Source organism: Centropristis striata, chromosome 19 (genome assembly GCF_030273125.1).
Source record: "Centropristis striata isolate RG_2023a ecotype Rhode Island chromosome 19, C.striata_1.0, whole genome shotgun sequence".
NCBI lineage: Eukaryota > Metazoa > Chordata > Actinopteri > Perciformes > Serranidae > Centropristis > Centropristis striata.
In genome coordinates, this window is record NC_081535.1 from 24,421,515 (window position 1) to 24,441,218 (window position 19,704).

Below are 19,704 nucleotides of genomic sequence, written 5' to 3' on the forward strand. Positions count from 1 at the left end.
TGTTTCTTTCTTTTTTACCTTTGTCACTTCTGTATTTTATTGCACTTTTTGCACTTTTATGTGAAGCACTTTGGTGCGGCTCAGCCGTCTGTAAATGCGCTATATAAATAAATTTGACTTGACTTGACCTTGTTATGAATATTAATAAATGCAGTGTGTTGCAGCAGAGCATGATGTATTTTAACTTCTGATGGTCAGAAAAAATGAATGACACTGCATTGTCCCATCTTGAGGTTTTTATTTCCCCTACCTGTGTAGTTCTCGTTGCCCTGGGTGGCCTCGCTCAGCAGCTGGGCGATGGCTGAGCTCACAGCCTTGGTGCTGGTCCCCAGGTCCTGGGAGCATTTCTCAAGCTGAACAACAAACAAACAAACAAACTGTTATTCCCACTGTTGTTGGCGCGGCACAAAGACTGTCAGTGTGTGTCTCACCGTCTCTCCTGGCAGTGGTTTGAGTTTGCCCCCCTCCGCTGAAGCCTTGGCTTCCTGGATGTCCTTCTCCAGACCTCTGACCATTGACAGAGCGTTGTCTATTTCCAACGGGCCGCACGCTTCCTGAGCCTGCACACACACACAAAAACACACAGAAAAAACACACAGGGAGTTATCTCAGTGATGTTTCTGTTTTTTCAACAGCCTTAAAAATTGTGTTCAATAAACACAAGGTTTGGTTTTGGTTTTTATTTTTATTTGCACAGTTAGAATGACATAAAAATTACAAAGATAACATATAATGTAAAATGCAGGGAGAGGCAGAAAACCCAGATGGGCTTATTTAAAGCCTCCACCTAAAATGTCATAGTTATTAGAAAGTAATAAACTGATAATAGAAAAAACAAAGGTAAAAAGTCAGAGCTTACTTCTGACAGAGAAATAGCTGAAATCAATTTGTTTTGTCACACTGTTAAAAAAACCGGCAGCTGTGGTTGCCAGAACTTTACCGTAATAAATACGGTAGAACTTTTTTTAATATTACGGTAAAAAGATATTGGCACTGTTGATTTCACGTATAAGATTGCCATTTTATTCCATTTTTACTGTATAAATAAAACGTTTTTCCATCAAAAGAAATTCTGTTCTGCCATATTATTGACAAGAAAATACTTTATAAATGCTGCATAAATTAAAGATTTTACTATTAAATATTACAGTATATTTTGTTAGAGATATGGTGTTTAGTACATTTAACAGTGAGAAAAAGTATTTTTTACAAAAGATGAATGCAAAAATTACAGTGATGGCTTGTTTATATATTACATTAAATACATATTACAGTGTATTTTACAGTGGAGTAATGTATTTTTCAAAAAAACTGTAAAAATACTGTTTTGGCTGATATATACATTAACGGTGTTTCATTGTTACTGAAACTGACCCATTAACCCATCCATCATTTCACGTCTTTTACTGTCATGGTTTAGCAGTTTTTCACCGTAAAATCTACAGACATATTTTACAGTGAACCTTTTTAATTCACTTCTAAATATCGCCACACACCTCACAATTACCATACACCACAATACATATATCACAATATGTTTTTCTTAAAGTCAATGATTAACAATAGGCCTGTAACCCTCAATAGACAGATTTGTGATTTTTTGAGAGAATTTGTGTCATTCCCCAAGTTTCTGGTATTTAGGATTCTCGCTGAGGTAAGAAGGAAATCATGGGAGGTCTAGACTTGTCATATACAACATGCACAGTCAGCATTCCCCAACAGTGAAAACACTTGTTTGACAATAAATCTTAATGTGTTTTATATGAATACATTTGGAGTTTAAACATGATACAATGAATACACTAAATACAAGTACATATGTAAAATTGGCTTACTGCTAAAATAATATTCTGTTCATCAGATCATCATCATCATGGTTGGACAATTTACTAAGAATTTTAGTAACTAACACTTTTTAAAGACTTTTGAAGAATCTAACATCATAAATCACGTGTGGTCAGATCCACACAAGCCAACCATGGGACAATAGCTAGCACCTCTAGTTTAGCATAAGAATACAAAGATGCTCTGGCATGAGGCCCATTATTTACCTTACCCAGCACTGCACTGCAAAAAAGGTGTGTCTAAAAACAAGATAAAACACTAAATCTGAGGGAAATGATCTTGCTGCATGGACAGATAATTTCACTTGACAAGATTTCTTAAATTAAGATTTTAAGATTAAATCTAGAAATAAGCATGTTGCATGCTTCAAATAAGAAATTAACTGTTAAAACAAGATAAGTGATCTAACATTTCTAAATCTAAAGTTTTTTTTATTTTGATAAGAAACAAACCATTGTCAGGTCACTCTGCTCGGGCCAGTTCATCGCTGCTTGCAGCTTTAATTTATCTTGTTTTAAGAGTTAATTTCTTATTTTAAGCATACAACATGCTTATTTTTAGATTTAATAATCTTAATTTAAGAAATATTTTTTTGCAGTGTGCCTACTTCCAGTTATAATAGGGAGTTATATTATATTAGTAAAGAATCGAAACAGATATCTTGGTTTAAAAAGCACTACTGGGTCTCAGTGAGTAGAATAAAGTATTAATGTAATGGTGATGTATGAAGATCTGACCAGACTTTACAGAATCAATAAAGTCCCTACAGTTCTTGTAACCTACTCATAAAAAAGACAAATATTTAAGTAGAATCAACATTAAGTTTAACATGCTCTTGCTGTGTAATTCTTAAAATCTTGTCAGTGCATTTTCAGGTGAGTCAACATCATAATAAAGACATGATAATAAAGAATGCAGATGACCTAGTCTGACATATTTGACTCACTCAAGTGGACACTCACTTTTGACATTATATTGTGCCTCTTTGTTTGTAATTTGTTTTGGTATGTGTCAAGTTTTTTTAATTTTTTTTATTTTTTGTCTCGTTTATTTATTCACCTATATTTTTTATTTATTTATTTATTTATTTATTTATTTATTTATTTATTTATTTATTTATTTATTTATTTATTTATTTATTTATTTATTTATTTTATTTTTTATTATTATTATTATTATTATTATTATTATTATTATTATTATTATCGTATGTTCTTGGAGGGTACCTATTGTGACATTTGATACACTTAAGCAGACATTCAACTCTGACTATTTATTATATTGTGTATACTCTGTTTTGACATGTCATAGTTTGTGTCTAGTTTTTATTTATTTGCCTTTTTTTATTATCTCTATTATTTGTGTTTGTATGTTATTTGTCACTCTGAAAATTGACAATAAAAATATTTTGGAAAAAAAAAAGAAAAAAAAAGAATGCAGATGAGTAGTACCTTCTGTGACGTGGCGCGGAGTTCAGCCAGGGCACTGGCCAAGTTCTTAGCACACTGGCTGAGCTGCATAGCTGAGGCCTGGTCCCCGATGGTGGGAACTGTGGCCTTGGAGGCTGTAACCATCTTAGCACCAGGCTGGTGGAGGAAAGGAAGTGACAAACTATTAGCAAGTTTCAAGACTAAGGTCAGCATGCTGATGCTTACTCTTACAGCGTCACCAGGAATGGGTCTGGAAAATATCATATGTTTGTCCTATCAGTGGCCTCATTTAAGTCAAATAGAACTGATAAACAAAGGTCAGGGGCCCATCAAAAACATTACATGTTATTGTACATTCTGTTCTGTTAGAGGTCCGATGCGCTCTTACTGTACGACCAAATCCTACTTATACTAAAAAGGACTAAAAACACTATTGTTTACTGCAGCGTACTCTTAACTTTAACACTAGTCTACTCTACTGCCCTTACTTTTTAACAACTCAATGTTTGACTTGTGCTTTTTATAATTTTCTCTAATTTCTTATCCTGCTGTATCTTATTTTATCTTATTTGTATTTTTATTTCCATTTCCCTGTTTTAATTGACTGTTTTTACTGTTTTCAATTGTGTCTTGCTGTTTTTTAATGTTTATGTAAAGCACTTTGAATTACCTTTTGTTGAATTGTGCTATACAAATAAATTTGCCTTGCCTTGCCTTGCCTTAGGAACATTGAAATGACGTAAATACATAGTGAAAATGAACATATCTATCTGATCAAATAATCATCTGGTGATATTCTCAATAGCTTTAAATAATGCCTTGACCCAGAAAATGTTGTTTTTGACACCAAGATTGACATTCTATGTGGCTTAGAAGATGTATTGGTTCTCATAGACTTTATATGGGTGCCATCTCCGATCCACAATCTTGATGAAGTGGCTCCTACCAAAAATTGAAACCCATGGTGATAGAGAGCATGTGGAAAAAATGTGGTGCTTTTGTCCGGCGTGTCCCCTTTATTCTCAAATCTGGTTGCCTGACTATGAGTTGGAACAACCTAGATGTCTCTCCCTGCTCACTGAGCATGTGAAGTTCGTGGTGTGAAAGTCACCTGCAGGAAGTTCTGGCTGGCACTGATCAGGGCCAGCTGAGCACTGGGGCTGTCAGGCTGAGACTGGCTGCCTCGAACACCCTGAACCAGCTGAGGGATCTGCTCTGCCACCACCTGATGACACAAACACAAAGAACATGCCCTTTACTTGTTTCAGAAGAGAGAAAAAAACAAATGTGGAGAGGTTTGTAATTTATGTACATTAGTCATAATGAGCATTTATTTTTATGATTTTGGCAGAATGCAGCAAGGACCCAAGTGCAAATGAGTGTCTGGACACCGAAGAAATATCTCAAGAGATTTGGAATGGAAAGCTAGTCTAGCGAGGGGAACTCAAAACTAGACTTGAAGTTAGCATAATTTAGAGGTGAATGCATCCGGCTGTAGACTTTCGTAAACTATGATGCACATTTTAATTTTTAAAACATTTTTTTAATGCCATATATAAGCTACATATTGAAAAATACAAATTATTTTGGGCCTACAGAATGATAATAGTGAAAAATAAAATGTAAGGAAATAAATGTTTCATTTCAAATCTTTTGTCACAGCCACAGGGAGCCACTGCAGACGGCCTGAATTCCAAATTCAAAACGAAAATACGAAAAAAGGGAATAGTGTATAACAGTATAATAATTTTGTTAATAAATGTGAACCATGCATGGTTCAGAGAACAGTAGCCTATACTAGTGTATGATGATACTTTTCTCTTTTATGCTTGATAAGAAATACTTATTAATACGGGACTTTTATTTTGACGGGACTTTTATTTTCCCGCTTCCGATGTGTCCGACGTCATATCAATAAATGAGAAAGAAAAAAATGAAAAAAGGAATTTGCAAAAAACAAATAACGGCTGTTATTTCATTTTTGTTTTTTGGTTATTTAGTTTTTTGATAGCAAAATCAGTTTTTCTGCTTTTGGTTTTCGTATTTTCGTTTAGACAGAAAAAGGGATTATACTATGGCACCCGGACCCATGTGTCTCCGAGCCTGTTTGACCTCAGATTTGGAATCGTTTTATCATTTCTGATGACCTAGGCCTAGAACTAGGATATAAACACAAGATGTGAAAGGATAACACACACAAGAGAGAAAACAGACAAAAAGAGATGAAGAGACAAAAGCACATAGTGAGCATTCTTACCTTGCAACTCTGGACGAGTTGCTGCTGGGCAGCCGGGTTCCTGGTGGAGGAGGCAGCGTGCTGGGCAGCAGCTATGGTCTGTGTGGCAGCTGCAGCTGCTTGTTTGGCTGCATTCTGTCAGGAACAGGAAACAGACATGAAAATAGTCCCAAACACATGTACTAGTTCCTCTTAACTGGGTGACTTTAGTTAAAACTACAGGGATGAGCTGTTTTAGGAACTCAGTAAGCCTTTTTTAATGAATGTGTTCTTATAGATTTATGTCTACAGTAGGACCTAATCGGTATAGCTGAGAGCCACAGACAGAGAAGAGAAGTGAGAAATGATGAAGGGATGGACTGAGCAAGGTTATAATAGTTTTGGATTTTTCATTAGTTTTAGTTTTAATTTCGTTGTGAATTTTTGCTTTCAAATGCAGTTAGTTTTAACTATTTTTTAGAGTGAGTTTGCTAGTTTTAATTCGGTTTTAGAGTGAGTTTGCTAGTTTTAATTAGTTATTATTTTTTGGAAAATGCTTAGTTTTAGTTTAGTATTTATTAGTTTCAGTTGTTTTGTAATGGGGTATTTGTTGGGTGACAGATTCAATAAGGTCACAATAAATGTTGCCTTTATTTCCTTTGTCTGATCCATCTCAGCCCCAATAAGTTTATTAAGTCATAAAACCAGATAGATGAAATAGATTTCATATCAACCAAAAGGTTTATGTATGAAAGAAGTTGACAAAGACGAAAAAGACTATAATTTTAGTTAGTATTTTTTAGTGGCTCAGTTGGTAGAGCGGGTTGCTTCCCAACCGAAGGGTTGGAGGTTCGATCCCTGACCATGGCAGCCTACATGTCAAAGTATCCTTGAGCAAGATACTGAACCCCAAATTGCTCCCGATGCTGCGTTTATCGGTGTGTGAATGAATTCCCAATGGTGGCAGGTGGCACCGTTTAGGGTAGCCTCTGCCACCAGTATGAATGTGTCTGTGAAAGGGTGAATGAGCGCAGTCTGTAGTGTAAAGAGCTTTTGAGTGGTCGCAAAAGCGTTATATAAGTGCAGGTCCATTTACCATTTACAATACAGTTTCAATTAGTTAACGCTTTTTTAAAAACTCTCATTTTTATTTCTATTTCAGTTAACGGAAATGTTTTTCAATTCTAGTTTTCGTTACTTCATTAGTTTTCGTTCAGTATGATAACCTTGCTCTACAGGAGGTTTGTTGAAAAGAAGAAGAAGAACAACAACAGAGAATACCAACAGACTCATCCTTCTTTTTACCTCCAGCTTGTTGACCAGACGTTTCTTGATAGCATTCTGAGCAGCAGCATTAGTGGCCATGCGGAGACCTTCAGCTGCCTCTCGCAGCTTCTGCTGCTGTTCCTCACTGTCAGGGTTAGCTGCTGCACCCTGGGGTGAAATGCACACAGATCATTTCACATTAAACTAACAAATTGAAAGGAGGAAGTATATCAATCGTACGAAGTGCAAACATTAGAGAAAGAGAAAGAGAAAGGCAGACCTTAGCGGCCTCCACCATCTTAGCGGTGGCATCAGCCAGCAGCTTGGCCGCTGACAGCAGCTTGCGGGAGTTCTCCAGGTCTGACTCGCCTTCGGCGTCCATCTTGATGGCGTTTACAAGATCAGAGGTGGCCTGGGCAAGGATACGAGCCTGACGCACCATCTCACCTGTTGTGTTAAATGAGATGGAAAGGAAGAAAACACAAGGGTTTAAAGGGAAGTACCACTCTTGGGACTGCTGTCAGTGTTAGGTATCATCAGTTTGTAATATTTACTACAAGCATAGTTTACTGCTATTTTCTCCTGAGGATATCCTTTAGTTTTCAATATATGGTCTAACCAGGCTAGTCATCTAAAGGCTGCAGTGTTCATTACACCTCACAACACACAAGTGTTAAACAGATCCAAAACATACTGAGTGTGCCACTTCCTTCCCTCTAGACCTGTGGTTCTCAACCTTTTACTTGAGGAACCCACATTTTTACCATTGTAAACTTTGGCGACCCCCCCATTGTCCATTGCTTCTATGAAGCTGTACTCAATGTGACTTTCATGGTACCCTCTCTTTTTCTTTTTGATATTCAGCATTTTCGTCTCCCTGACGCTTCGCCATTTTTCTATTAGCTCCGTGTTTCTGTTGTTAGGTGAGGTTACCGCTAGGTGAGGTTACCGCTAAGTGAGGTTACCGCTAAGTGAGGTTACCGCTAGGCGAGGTTACCGCTAGGTGAGGTTACCGCTAGGCGAGGTCACCGCTAGGTGAGGTCACCGCTAGGCGAGGTTACCGCTAGGCGAGGTTACCGCTTGGTGAGGTCACCGCTAGGCAAGGTTACCGCTAGGTGAGGTTACCGCTAAGTGTTAACCCTCCTGTACTCTTGGGCTCAATTTTGACCCCAAATCATGTTCAACATACGATTAATATAGGTCAACTTTCACAGAATTACTTCATGCATTTTTACGTGTTTTATACATTTTTATAGCACCCATGCTCCTCAGGGGTCAAAAAGGACCCCATGACATTAGACTGGTTTTAGGACATGTAGAAAAAAAATATTACCAACTTTTTTTTTCAACTTTTAAAGGAACACTCCACCGTTTTTTCATATTAAAACATGTTATTCGGTCAAGTAAGACGAGTTGATACAGACCTCTTGCGTCTCAATGCGTGCACTCAATCGCCCTGGCGCGCGGAGCTACTTGGCTAGCACTTAGCTTAGCCCAGTTCATTCATTAGGATCCACACAGATGGACAGTTAGAAGCGACCAAACTCCTCCACGTTTTCCCTATTTAAATACAGCTACACGAGTAGTTAAACGACCAAGTATGGCGACACAAAATAAAACGTGGCGCTTTTCGAAGCGGATAAAAAGGATAACTATAATGTATGGCGGAATAGCACTTGGGAGCACTTCGACTCGGCGCAGTAATATCATCACTTCTGCTCCCTCTCACTTCCGTCAGGAGTGATGATATTACTGCGCCGAGTCGAAGTGCTCCCAAGTGCTATTCCGCCATACATTATAGTTATCCTTTTTATCCGCTTCGAAAAGCGCCACGTTTTATTTTGTGTCGCCATACTTGGTCGTTTAACTACTCGTGTAGCTGTATTTAAATAGGGATTTAAATACAGCTAAATAATTAGGGATGATTTTAGCTCCTAGCTTCACCTACCAGCATCTCCCATGGAGCTGAAGATGTTCTCAGTGACGTCCAGAATCCGGTCAGTGGCTTCTCCGTGGCGACCAATAGGGTGCCCTCCGCTGGCATACTGTTTGATGTGTTGAAGCAGCTCATTGAGGGCCTGAGTGACACCTGTGGCAGCCACGCCCACCTGTTTCAGGAGGCCCTCGTCGTTGGTGGCCCCCTGGGACGCCTCTACACAGCCTTCTACTGACTTGGCTACCAGCTTGCCTGCTTCGATCAGCTGCTCCTGGCACACTGGGGAGCTGATGGTTGGAGCCACCACCTGGACACGTGATAGAATGTGTATGGGCACGATGAGACGATTTAACGAGCCCAGGTTTCATTCCCCAACAACATAACTATTAAAGAACTATAGGGGGAAAGTGTTGTGCTGGGACTCTTCACCCGTGAGCGTACTCCGGTTAGGGAATAAGGACACCGTTTTGACTTTAACTTCTTTATCTTGAACCTTTTCAGCAGCAGGTCAGTACACACACACATTGTTCAACACATGCTGATTCTAAGGACCCCCGAACGTAAACATAGCTGCCCTGTAAACTGCCCGACTCAAACAGACTGAACTAAAAAGTGCCTAAATATAATTATTAACCCGTTTAAATCAACAATATCAATATAATCAAACTAACAGATTATTGGGTGTATTTGCTGGTCACAAAGGGAATTTATAACAATAACTATGACCACTATTCTGTCCTACAAAGTCTAACTGCAGTAACTACGCAAAAGGTTAAACTGAGAAAAACTGCTTTAAAGTTTTTTTTACATTTTTAACTGGCCAGCCAAATTTATTATATGTAGATAAGTGATATGACACTTATTTCTACATGCATCGATGATGTAATTTTTATTATTGTATTGATATGTAATTCAATTGGGGTCCCGACCCCAAGGTTGAGAATAGCTGATCTAGAGGTAGAACAGGTAGAATACTCACCCTAGTGCAGGCCACCAGCTGAGACGTGGACAGAGCACACTGAGTGGCTGCAGCAATGACCCGGTTCTGCTGGGCTGAGTCCTCTGTCTTCTGAGCCACATTCTTGGCTTTAAGCACCAGAGCTGCTGCAGCATTAGCCACTGCCTTAGCCAGCTGCATCAGCATGTCCTTAAAGTAAGAAGCATGGGTAAGCATTACTCCCCACTCGATACTGACAAAGGAGGCACTGTTATTAATGATAATGTTGTAAAAAAAAAATAAAAAAAATTGAGTGCTTGAAATTAAAATATGAAAGGATATACTCACAACACATAATTAAAATCTGAAATTAAATTACATCTAGTGACATTTTGGGAAAGTGAAATCACTAATAAAACTACTTGATTTATGAGTGATTAAAGCCTGTGATTAAGCCTAACTTGATTAGGCATTAATCTCTACACTGCTGCCTCCAGTGAAAGCTGTCAGATTGGACATCAGTGTGGTTTCATGCCACTGAGCCACTCTGCCCAACAGTTTATCCACATGCTTTGATTCTGTTAAGGCATTTAAACAACACCCACAGTGCTACCATGTTGTTCCAGCTTGCTGTTGGCTTTTTTCAAACATAAAAGGTATAGTCAGTGATTCCAAGCCAATCATTTTTTTGTCAAATTCAAATGTTCTGTGTTTGCACTGAAACAAAATCTGTTCCTAACACACAGCCCAGGCTCTGTAAATGAGAAGTGGCGAAGGCTGAGCCACTCAACAATATTCCATTCATGCTGATGTACACACTGCAAAAAAGGTGTGTCTAAAAAGAAGATAAAAACACTAAATCTGAGGGAAATGATCTTGCTGCATGGACAGATAATTTCACTTGACAAGATTTCTTAAATTAAGATTATTAAATCTATACATAAGCATGTTGAACGCTTAAAATAAGAAATTAACTCTTAAAACAAGATCAATTAAAGCTGCAAGCAGCGATGAACTGGCCCGAGCAGAGTGCACTGCAGATTATTTGTTTCTTACCAAGATGAAAAAAAAACTTTGGATTTAGAAGTGTTAGATCATTTATCTTGTTTTAAGAGTTAATTTCTTATTTTAAGCACTTCTAAATGTAAAGTTTTTTTTATCTTGGTAAGAAACAAATAATTGTCAGGTCACTCTGCTCAGGCCAGTTCATCGATGCTTGCAGCTTTAATTCATCGTGTTTTAAGAGTTAATTTCTTATTTTAAGTGTTCAACATGCTTATTTCTAGATTTAATAATCTTAATTTAAGAAATATTGTGAAATTAAATTATCTGTCCATGCAGCAAGATCATTTCCCTCAGATTTAGTGTTTTTATCTGGTTTTTAGACACACCTTTTTTGCAGTGTAACAATTGCCGACTCCACCTTTATCACAAATCAGTTGAGTGTTTAAACAATTCAGGATTAAGAATTGTAATTTACTTTTTTTAAAAGTCGTTTTGAACACACATCTAGCTTACTGAGCAGTAGTGGAGAGATAGTGAGAGTAAGACAGTGATTTCCAACTACAGACTTGACCACCGAAGATTGCTGCAACCTCATACCAGTTTCAGCTGAACTTCACAGTGCATTTTTCCACAGAGACTGTTGGAGTCTGACCCACATGTGTTACAGTGTAGTCATCATGTCAGGGACTATGGCCCCAGGCCAGTATGGAGGGGTGGAAGGATCACAGCACAACTCATCCTTTAACTTGACAATGATTTATCTGATATATCCTACAGATACAGAGATTTTAAAATAACAATCAGAGCTATGTGACTGATTCATCACGTGATTCATTAGAATTAAAGTATACTCGACAGTAGGGCTGGGCGATATATCGATATAAAAGATATATGGATATATTTTTGAATGTGATATGGAATTAGACCATATCGCATATATCACTATTTTTTTCCTCTTTCTTTATGCATAAATGCTGCCCTTACTAGGGTTTGTCATATTTAGCCATTTTGCAATGTTCATTATTATTTTCTCATAAAAATGTATTTCAGAAAAATATTGGCCTATTTTAATTCATAGGCTATTTTTATATAAGATATTTTTTATTTAAATGTGCACTTTATGGAGCTTTGATTTTTAAAAAAGGTTCTCCTGTTGTTATACAGTATTTGTGTTCACTTAAATAAACAGTTTAAATTGAACTACTTGTGACATGTCATATTTGGCTTTGACTTTACTGAACATTTACTCACACTTTGCGCTAAAAATATCTATATATATCGTATTTCGATATTCAGCCTAAATGTATCGCGATATGACTTTTGGTCCATATCGCCCAGCCCTACTCGACAGCAACCCCAACTGATACTGTTGTGAGCCTTTTGAAACATTGTGAAGTTTGATTTGAATTGAATTATGATTGACAGATTGAATAATGATTGTGTTCGACTGGATTACTTAATACTACCTTGTTGACCAAGAGATTGTTTTGATTGGCATTTAAAAATGAAGCATTTGTCTTAATGGCAGACTTGTTACCAGCATCTGACAATAAGAGGGGACTCCCCATCTGGCAACCCTGAAAGATCCTTTACCTAGAAACTGTTAAATATTGACATGAAACACAGGAACAAGGGATACACTTTTATCATACAACCACAGACACTAGTCCTAATGTAACTTTCTCATTCTTCTGGGGTAAGGCATTGCCTGGGAAGAAAAGTTCTTCTGTATTGAGTACGTAGTGTATTGTAGGAAGATGTTTTTTAAAGGTTAATTTAAAGAAGTTTGTGTTGCTTCATTTTTTTAAATGAAGATATTATGCTGTTATATACCTCATCATTTTTGTCAACATTGAATAGTAAGTAAAATCACTGGAACAGTTAAAGCCTTATATATTAATATAGTGGGGCGGCATAGGTAACCTATTGTTCATTTTGTGATAAAAGCACCAAATTTGGTACATATATAGCTTAATATATTTAGAAAAAGACTGGATATTGGGCCTTCGCATATTTGCAATCTGATGACCATGGCGGCCATTTTGGAAAATGTCGGCCAACTGTTACAAGTAGATAGAACCTGGGCCTCCAAGCTGCTCTTTACATGTTTACAACACCACAAATTTTAATCACATAAAAGTTCAAGTGAAAATATGTCTTTTGACAATGTAAAACAATAAAAAATTCAAGAGAATGCAACGAATGCTACAGTAATAAATGAAATTGGGCTCATCAACAGTTTTTACTGATTCATTGCAATATATAATAACATTATAATATAATGAGATGAACAGTTACTCAGTAAAAGTGTGAGTGGGTATTTTATTTAGTTCTCAGGGTTATAGGATCTAGATTATGTCCATTATTGCACCTGGGTCCAATAGGAAAGGAGAGTTTAACCAACTGCTGCCACAGCAACCAAGGTCTGAATTTGTGATGGCCCAATATCCAGTTTTGTTCCCAATATATTTATCAACACATCTGCCAAATGTGGTGCTTTTATCACAAAATGAATTATTGTTATGATACATTGAGCTATGCCGCCCCACTAATAAGAAAATTCTAAGAAGGTTAGATCGGAAGTTGAGTTGAATTGCTTCTTTAAAAACAAATCTGTTTGTTACACAACAGTAACTGACTAAATCAAACATAAACTACAGTGTTTACCATGAGGGTTTTCTTTGCTAACACAGAAAGAATAATATATTAGGGATGTCCCGATCCGATCACGTGATTGGAAATCGGGGCCAATGACGTGGTTTCAGACTCGATCGGAATCGGACATTATGTCCCGATCAGGGATGGGATATATGTATATTCAGCATGATATAATTTTACTGCAGGCTGCATGTCAATAAGCGAAGCAGAAGTTCACACACTCCAACCTAGGTGACACTAATGCACCTTAAAGTTGGTGCCGCTGCCATTACAAGAAGAAGAAGAAGAAGAAGAAGAAGAAAACTAACAACACAGCAGCAGTTTAAACCGACGAAGTATGTCTGCAGTCTGGAAGTATTTTAAAGTGAACGAAAATAACACTGCGATTGCAAACTGTGAGGTATGTAAACTGGGAATTTAAAGAGGTGGCAAGCACATTACTGGCCTTACTTTATAACACTGTGGCACTTTTATTTGATTTTTTTAAGTTGGGCTGCTGTTCATTTTTATGTTGGACATTTTTATTTAAAATGTTCTGTTGCACTAAACAACAAGGTGAAGATTTTTATTTGTAATTATTACAAGCTACTTTAAGCTACCTTAAAGAAGTGCTCAAAGAATGTGTGTTAAATGATGAAATAAAAAAGGCACATCCTGGATCTGCTTCTTTGCTCTTCTTCATTTTTTAAATGTATTATAGAAGTATCGTATCGGGACTCAAAATTAAATGACTCGGACTCTGACTCGGGGGCAAAAAAACCTGATCGGGACATCCCTACAACATATCCCCAGTAAGAACATTAATCAAAGTTTAGATGGACGTACCTGGAACTGTGGATCAGTGTCTGTCTCTCCTATGTGAGACAGCAGCTCTCCACTGGCCTGGCCAACATTTCCAGCAGCCTGCAGCAGGTTCTGACGAGGCTGAAACCAAAAGATATCATGAACAAACACTCAAAACACAAAGAGTGAAACATGACAAATCACTTTGGCTTTCTACCTCTGTGTTTGCAGGCTGGGCAGTCTTCAGCATGTCAGAGACGGCCCCGGCCAGGTTCTTGGCAGCTCCGAGCAGCTGCTGCCCATTTCCTCCTTCATCCTCCATCAGTGCTGCCAGGAGTTTAACACCCTTTGACATTTCTGTCAGGTTGGAGGAGATTGTGGTCACAGCACAGCCAACCGCTGTGTAGTCCGTCTCTGCTGGGTCACCTGTGGATAGGTAGATAAATGGACAACTGATAAAGACTGATGATGTAAGAAAGCGGTCACAAGAAACTCAATGTGAACACTCCAAAACAGGAGCAGTGGTTGGAAATTGTCCAGGAAATCCTTGTTACAGAAAAATTGACATACCTGTTGAGACTCAAAGAGAACGTATTGGAAAAAAAACTGGAACATTTACATGAGACAAGTAGCCTGGCTAACGGCAGACTAATCACAAATGAGATATAGTCTGGACACCAGCCATTCATTTCTCCATAGAGGAGGCGTGGTTTACGATCCTCCAGAGCCGTTTATTGGGCGCTATGAATGTCTATCAAAAGCGTCTGTCTGTAGCTCTTAGCCAATCGTATCAGTTATACCAGATGACGTATGACGTATGTAGAGCGACAGAAATTGATGTTTACATAGCCGGACTAGCCCATCTCTACTTTGAGACTAAAATGCTCAATTCTGCTTCTGCAACGTTTTTCTGCAGCATGTTCTCGCTCTGGCTGCTCTGTAGTTTCAGCTCACAGTCTACCAGCAGTGTTTGTGTGTGTGTGTGTGTGTGTGCGCGCGTGTGTGTGTGTGTGTGTGTCTGTGTGTGTCTGTGAGAGAGTGTCGCTTGCTGCTTTGCTTCTCCAGCTCTCGATTTCTGCAAGATTATTTATTTTTACGCCTTATTCCCCTCATGTCATTCAGCCACACACATCAACTGATTTTATGGTCAATAGACGAGCTGCTGCGGGTCTCTGGGCTCCGCTGTCCCCCGGCTCGTAGCGAGATCACCGGCGTTACAGCAGTGAGCGGTAGTGGGGCTAGTTGGTAGATTAGGCTTTTGCCAAATCCTGTCAGGAGCAAGGCTAAAACATCCTTTTTGATGGTGAAACAGGAGTGTAAAGTCAAATGTTGTTCTTCTTTTAAAATAAACTTTCGCTCTAAACTATTTAAAACGCCTTCTACTGCTAGATTGAAAGAGAGTTTCGCGTCTGCTGCAGCCATGTTGGATCCGTATGAAAACTACAAAACTACAAGCTTCCATCTGTCCAATAGTACGCGTCAACCCTGATTCCAAAGTTCCAAAGCAAATGTTCACATTATGTTTTATTTATGTTTTAGACAATGCCCCAACTATTTTGGAATCTGGGATGTAAAAACAAGATTAAATGGGCGCTTATTAAAGTGAATTAAGTGAAAGGGTGTTTCTACCTGCAGTGAGGTTGACCATGGAGGCAGTGCCTGCTGTGATGGCATCTACCTGTGAATGGATCTCATGTTTGGACTCATCCATCTTGTTTTTGCGCCAAGCTTTGGATGCCTTGAACATACAAAAAATGTGTTAGCTCTCACACTTGTAAGCACTCAAATCGATCCACAATCCACAGAATAAAGGAAAGTTAAATCTTACAGCATCTGTTCCCAGGGGGGGCAGGGTATCAAAGTCATCCAGAGAGGCCTGGGCAGCCTGGACAGCCTGCATGCTACAGTTGATGGTTCCAGTCAGGGCCTGCTGTGCTGAAGTCTGTGGACACACAAAACCAACAATCTGTGTCTTAGATCTGTGTATTAGAGTTGTTCCGATTCCAATACCAGTATCGGGATTTGCTCCGATACTGCCGAAAATTCTGGCATCGGTATCGGCAAGTACTGGAGTCCAGGCACCGATCTGATACCACATAATTTATTAAAGTAGTAATCTATTTACTGGTTCGCTCCTTTAAGCCAATATTGTCGCTGCACTTTAATTTAAATATATTCCTAGATTTATTTATTTATGTTGCTGTTGCACTACTGTTTTGTGTACTGTTTTATTTAAAAATAAATTAAAAAATAAATGGCTTGAATCTGCTGTATTTATTCATGTTTTATAAAGGGTTTAACCTGAGCCAGGCCTTACCACAATGATAATCATATCACAGTCATGCAGGTGTAGGATGATATTATTTCTATAACATACTGGTATCAGATCAGTACTCGGTATCGGCCGATACCCACAGCTAGCTAGCTGACTTACATATACAATAGGTAGGAGCCATTTTCAGATTAGAACAATAGCCTCTCAAAATGTCTGTCCTAGGTTTTGTAATACATTTGTTAAGTAATCCAAGTTTGAGTCATATTCTGCCATTTAAAACCTTTTGTGATATGAGTCTGTTTTACCAGTGGAGGCATGTGTCCTCGGTGCATCTGTCCACTGGTGATGTGCTGCTTGGCCTGAGGCATGGAGCCCATCTGGAAGCTCTCTGGACCTCCAGCACCTGAGCGCATGATGGCTGGCAGGGCCACTGAGCCCGTTTCTACCTTGCCCACCCTGTTGAACTGCTGCTGCAGCACTGTGGACCTGGAGTGATATTAGAAAAGAACAAGAAATAAACAAACAAAACAGAACGTACTTGAATGCTTAATACAGAATTTACTGAAAATGGAGGTAGACTGTTATTAGAATTTTGAACCCTTCACATCCCTCTGAATTTTTGACAACTAGACAGTAGGGGATCACTGTTTAGAAAGCTTGATGAATATGTCTACAACTACTGAAAATGACAATATACAATACAAACATACAATATTTGTGATTGATTAATAATTCTAGTATACTGTATCACTAACACACACACTCACTTTTTGGGTGACACAGAGTCTTCCAGCATTGTTGACTCTTCGTCTCCCTCCAGGCCAAAGTGGTCTTTACTCTTTTTCTGTTGAAAGTCAGTACAGATATCAGTACAAACCACTGGGGCATTCAAAACATAATTTTAACCCATTGACGCCGGGAAAGCATTATTGCATTTCTACCATTAAAACCGGGAGCGCTGTTGCGTCACTCTACCATTAAGGCCGGGACAGCGGATATGTCATTTTGTAGTATTTGTATTTTTTTCCACCTATTTTCGGTCTCTTGGCCAATTAAATGCATCTGAATCATGATCAGAATACATGCGAGAGTGTCGCAATGCAACATCGGACTTTCCCAGAACTTTGAAATCATGGCGGAAGACGACTATAGCGGAGGAGCTCAGCAGTAAGTGACGGAAGCGATCTGATTAAAACAGCGCCGATGATTTAATTGCTGATCCGGACTTTGAACCCTCGGAACCAATCGACCGGCATTTATGGATGAGGAATATGTTTTTAGACGACATACTTTCACAGAAGAACAGACAGATTGGTGGCCATCTGGAGATAATAATAATAATATTATTAATGATATATTAATATTAATAATAATAATAGGCTAATTGATTGTGATGATGATATATAAGAAATCATGACTGTTTATGTCTTATATTACTTTATGCGTCGTTGAGTACCCTGAAAAATGCAATATATACAATGTATTATTATTATTTATTATTATTATTATTATGATAATTATTTTTTTTATTATTACAGTAGGCTAATGAGAACTATGTCTTGTTCGTCCAGTGGTCATATCATGTTTACATCTTGCTAATGGGCATGTATTAGTATTATGCATAGGATTTTTTATCCAGTCAAATGTAACATTTGCTGAGTTTGTTGATTTTTTAAAAAACTTTATTGAAGGTTTGGACAAATAAACTCAACTTCGTATGAAAGCCACGGGTATAAGCTCTCAAATACTTTTTGAATTTCATTTTTATCTGCTACAGAGGCTGAAAAATCTATTATTTAGTAGGTGTTGAATTTCCAGAAAAACTTCAGGTTTTAGGGGGTCATTTGAAAATCGCCCATAGGTTTTCCAGGCATTTTTTTCCAGGCGCTTTAGGCCTTAATGGGTTAAAGGAATCCTGATTTAAAAAAGGCTAAAAGACCTGTATGGCAAACTTGAGATACTGTGCAGGTGCTATCTCCCAACACAATGCATATGTTTAAGGACAGTGGTCAATAAACACATGTAAGAAAAGTATATAGTGCCATTTTTATCTAATAAATAGGTAATAAATAAGTTGAAAAGAATACATCAGAGTTAGAAGAGGAGCCCATGCAGTTGCAATCAGGGTTGATTGAATTGACAGTTGCAAATGCGTTTTTCAGCAGCAAGACATAGTGACAACACAATGAGCAATATACAAAGACAGTCATTTACAACATTATCTGGGAGTCAACAAAGTCACATTTCAAAGGAATTCTTCATTCATGTCTGTTGGCTGAAATGCTTGAAGAGTGGATATCCAATAGGATTAACCTGTATAAAAAGACTCCATATTACTGTCCCTATTTAGAAGTTTGATGGTGGTATTGAGAGAAAAATTCTAGACATAAATATAAGAGACAGGACGTTGGTCCAATTCACATTCACAGCATAGCTCCTAGACACACTTCTACGAGTGGTTTCTTTACAATAAGGAATCCACCTCGTGTCACACAGACAAAGGATTTCCTAAGGTAAAACATGTTTCTCTCTCTGATGTAGAACTTCAGGAGAGAACACTAAAGAGGGGTGTCTATGATCATTCATGAGTATACCTTAAGTTAATATATTTTACCAATGGATTACATGGTATAACATTGGTCCCATTATAATTGAGAATAATTGAGATTGTACCTTTTTGAGGATGATGTCGATGTAACCGGCAATAAGCTGAGCTATCTGCTCCCCCTCAGTGGTCTGCACAGAATAGTAACCATCCTGGTAGTCTCCAAAGTCCTGAAAGCAGAAAAAGATCAATCCTGTTGTTTAGTTTGGGTGCCTTCTGTTAGAGGTATCCAGGGCAAGTCCAACTGATAAGAGGCTCCAGGGTAACCCAAAACATGCTGGAGAATATGGATTTTGTCTGGCCTGGGAATGCCTTGGGGTTCCCCAGAAAGAGTTTAAGTGTAATCATGGAAAGTCTGGGTATTGGAACAAAGCATCAGGCTCAATGACATACTCTCCATGAAGACCTTACCAGGGTGAAGCTCTTTGGTGAGGCAGCCCAGCGTTTAATGTTGGTCAGGCTCCACTCCTGGATCACCTCCTTGGTCTTCTCATCTACCCTCATCACACTCTCCTTGGTGATACCAAGCAGACGAGGCACCAGTTTGTTCTTGCCCTTCATTTTCTCCTGCAGGATGTTTAAGGAAACAGTTAGAATGTGCTTACTACTTACTATTATTTATGCTTACCTCGTATACTCTTCTATGATCATGTAACTCTTTTATAATCATGTCTTGTACTACTTTATATATATATCATAATCATGTTAATATACATTATAACCATGTTAGGATGAATGACTTCATGTTA

At 38.2% G+C, this 19,704-nt stretch overlaps 1 protein-coding gene across 1 annotated transcript in view; it reads right to left on the reverse strand.

Moving 5' to 3' along the window:
• Positions 1–19,704, reverse strand: part of tln1 (talin 1) — a 122,633-nt gene that overhangs the window by 55,372 nt on the left and 47,557 nt on the right. The window contains exons 11-27 of the mRNA XM_059357594.1: positions 19,367–19,522; positions 19,024–19,125; positions 17,118–17,194; positions 16,656–16,836; positions 15,904–16,017; positions 15,705–15,813; positions 14,293–14,501; positions 14,118–14,216; positions 9,672–9,839; positions 8,705–8,999; positions 7,037–7,203; positions 6,796–6,924; positions 5,533–5,646; positions 4,387–4,500; positions 3,297–3,431; positions 432–560; positions 251–353 (exon numbers count right to left, since the gene is read on the reverse strand). Coding sequence (XP_059213577.1) covers positions 251–353; positions 432–560; positions 3,297–3,431; positions 4,387–4,500; positions 5,533–5,646; positions 6,796–6,924; positions 7,037–7,203; positions 8,705–8,999; positions 9,672–9,839; positions 14,118–14,216; positions 14,293–14,501; positions 15,705–15,813; positions 15,904–16,017; positions 16,656–16,836; positions 17,118–17,194; positions 19,024–19,125; positions 19,367–19,522 — 2,401 coding nt within the window. The remainder of the gene's footprint in view (positions 1–250; positions 354–431; positions 561–3,296; positions 3,432–4,386; positions 4,501–5,532; positions 5,647–6,795; positions 6,925–7,036; positions 7,204–8,704; positions 9,000–9,671; positions 9,840–14,117; positions 14,217–14,292; positions 14,502–15,704; positions 15,814–15,903; positions 16,018–16,655; positions 16,837–17,117; positions 17,195–19,023; positions 19,126–19,366; positions 19,523–19,704) is intronic.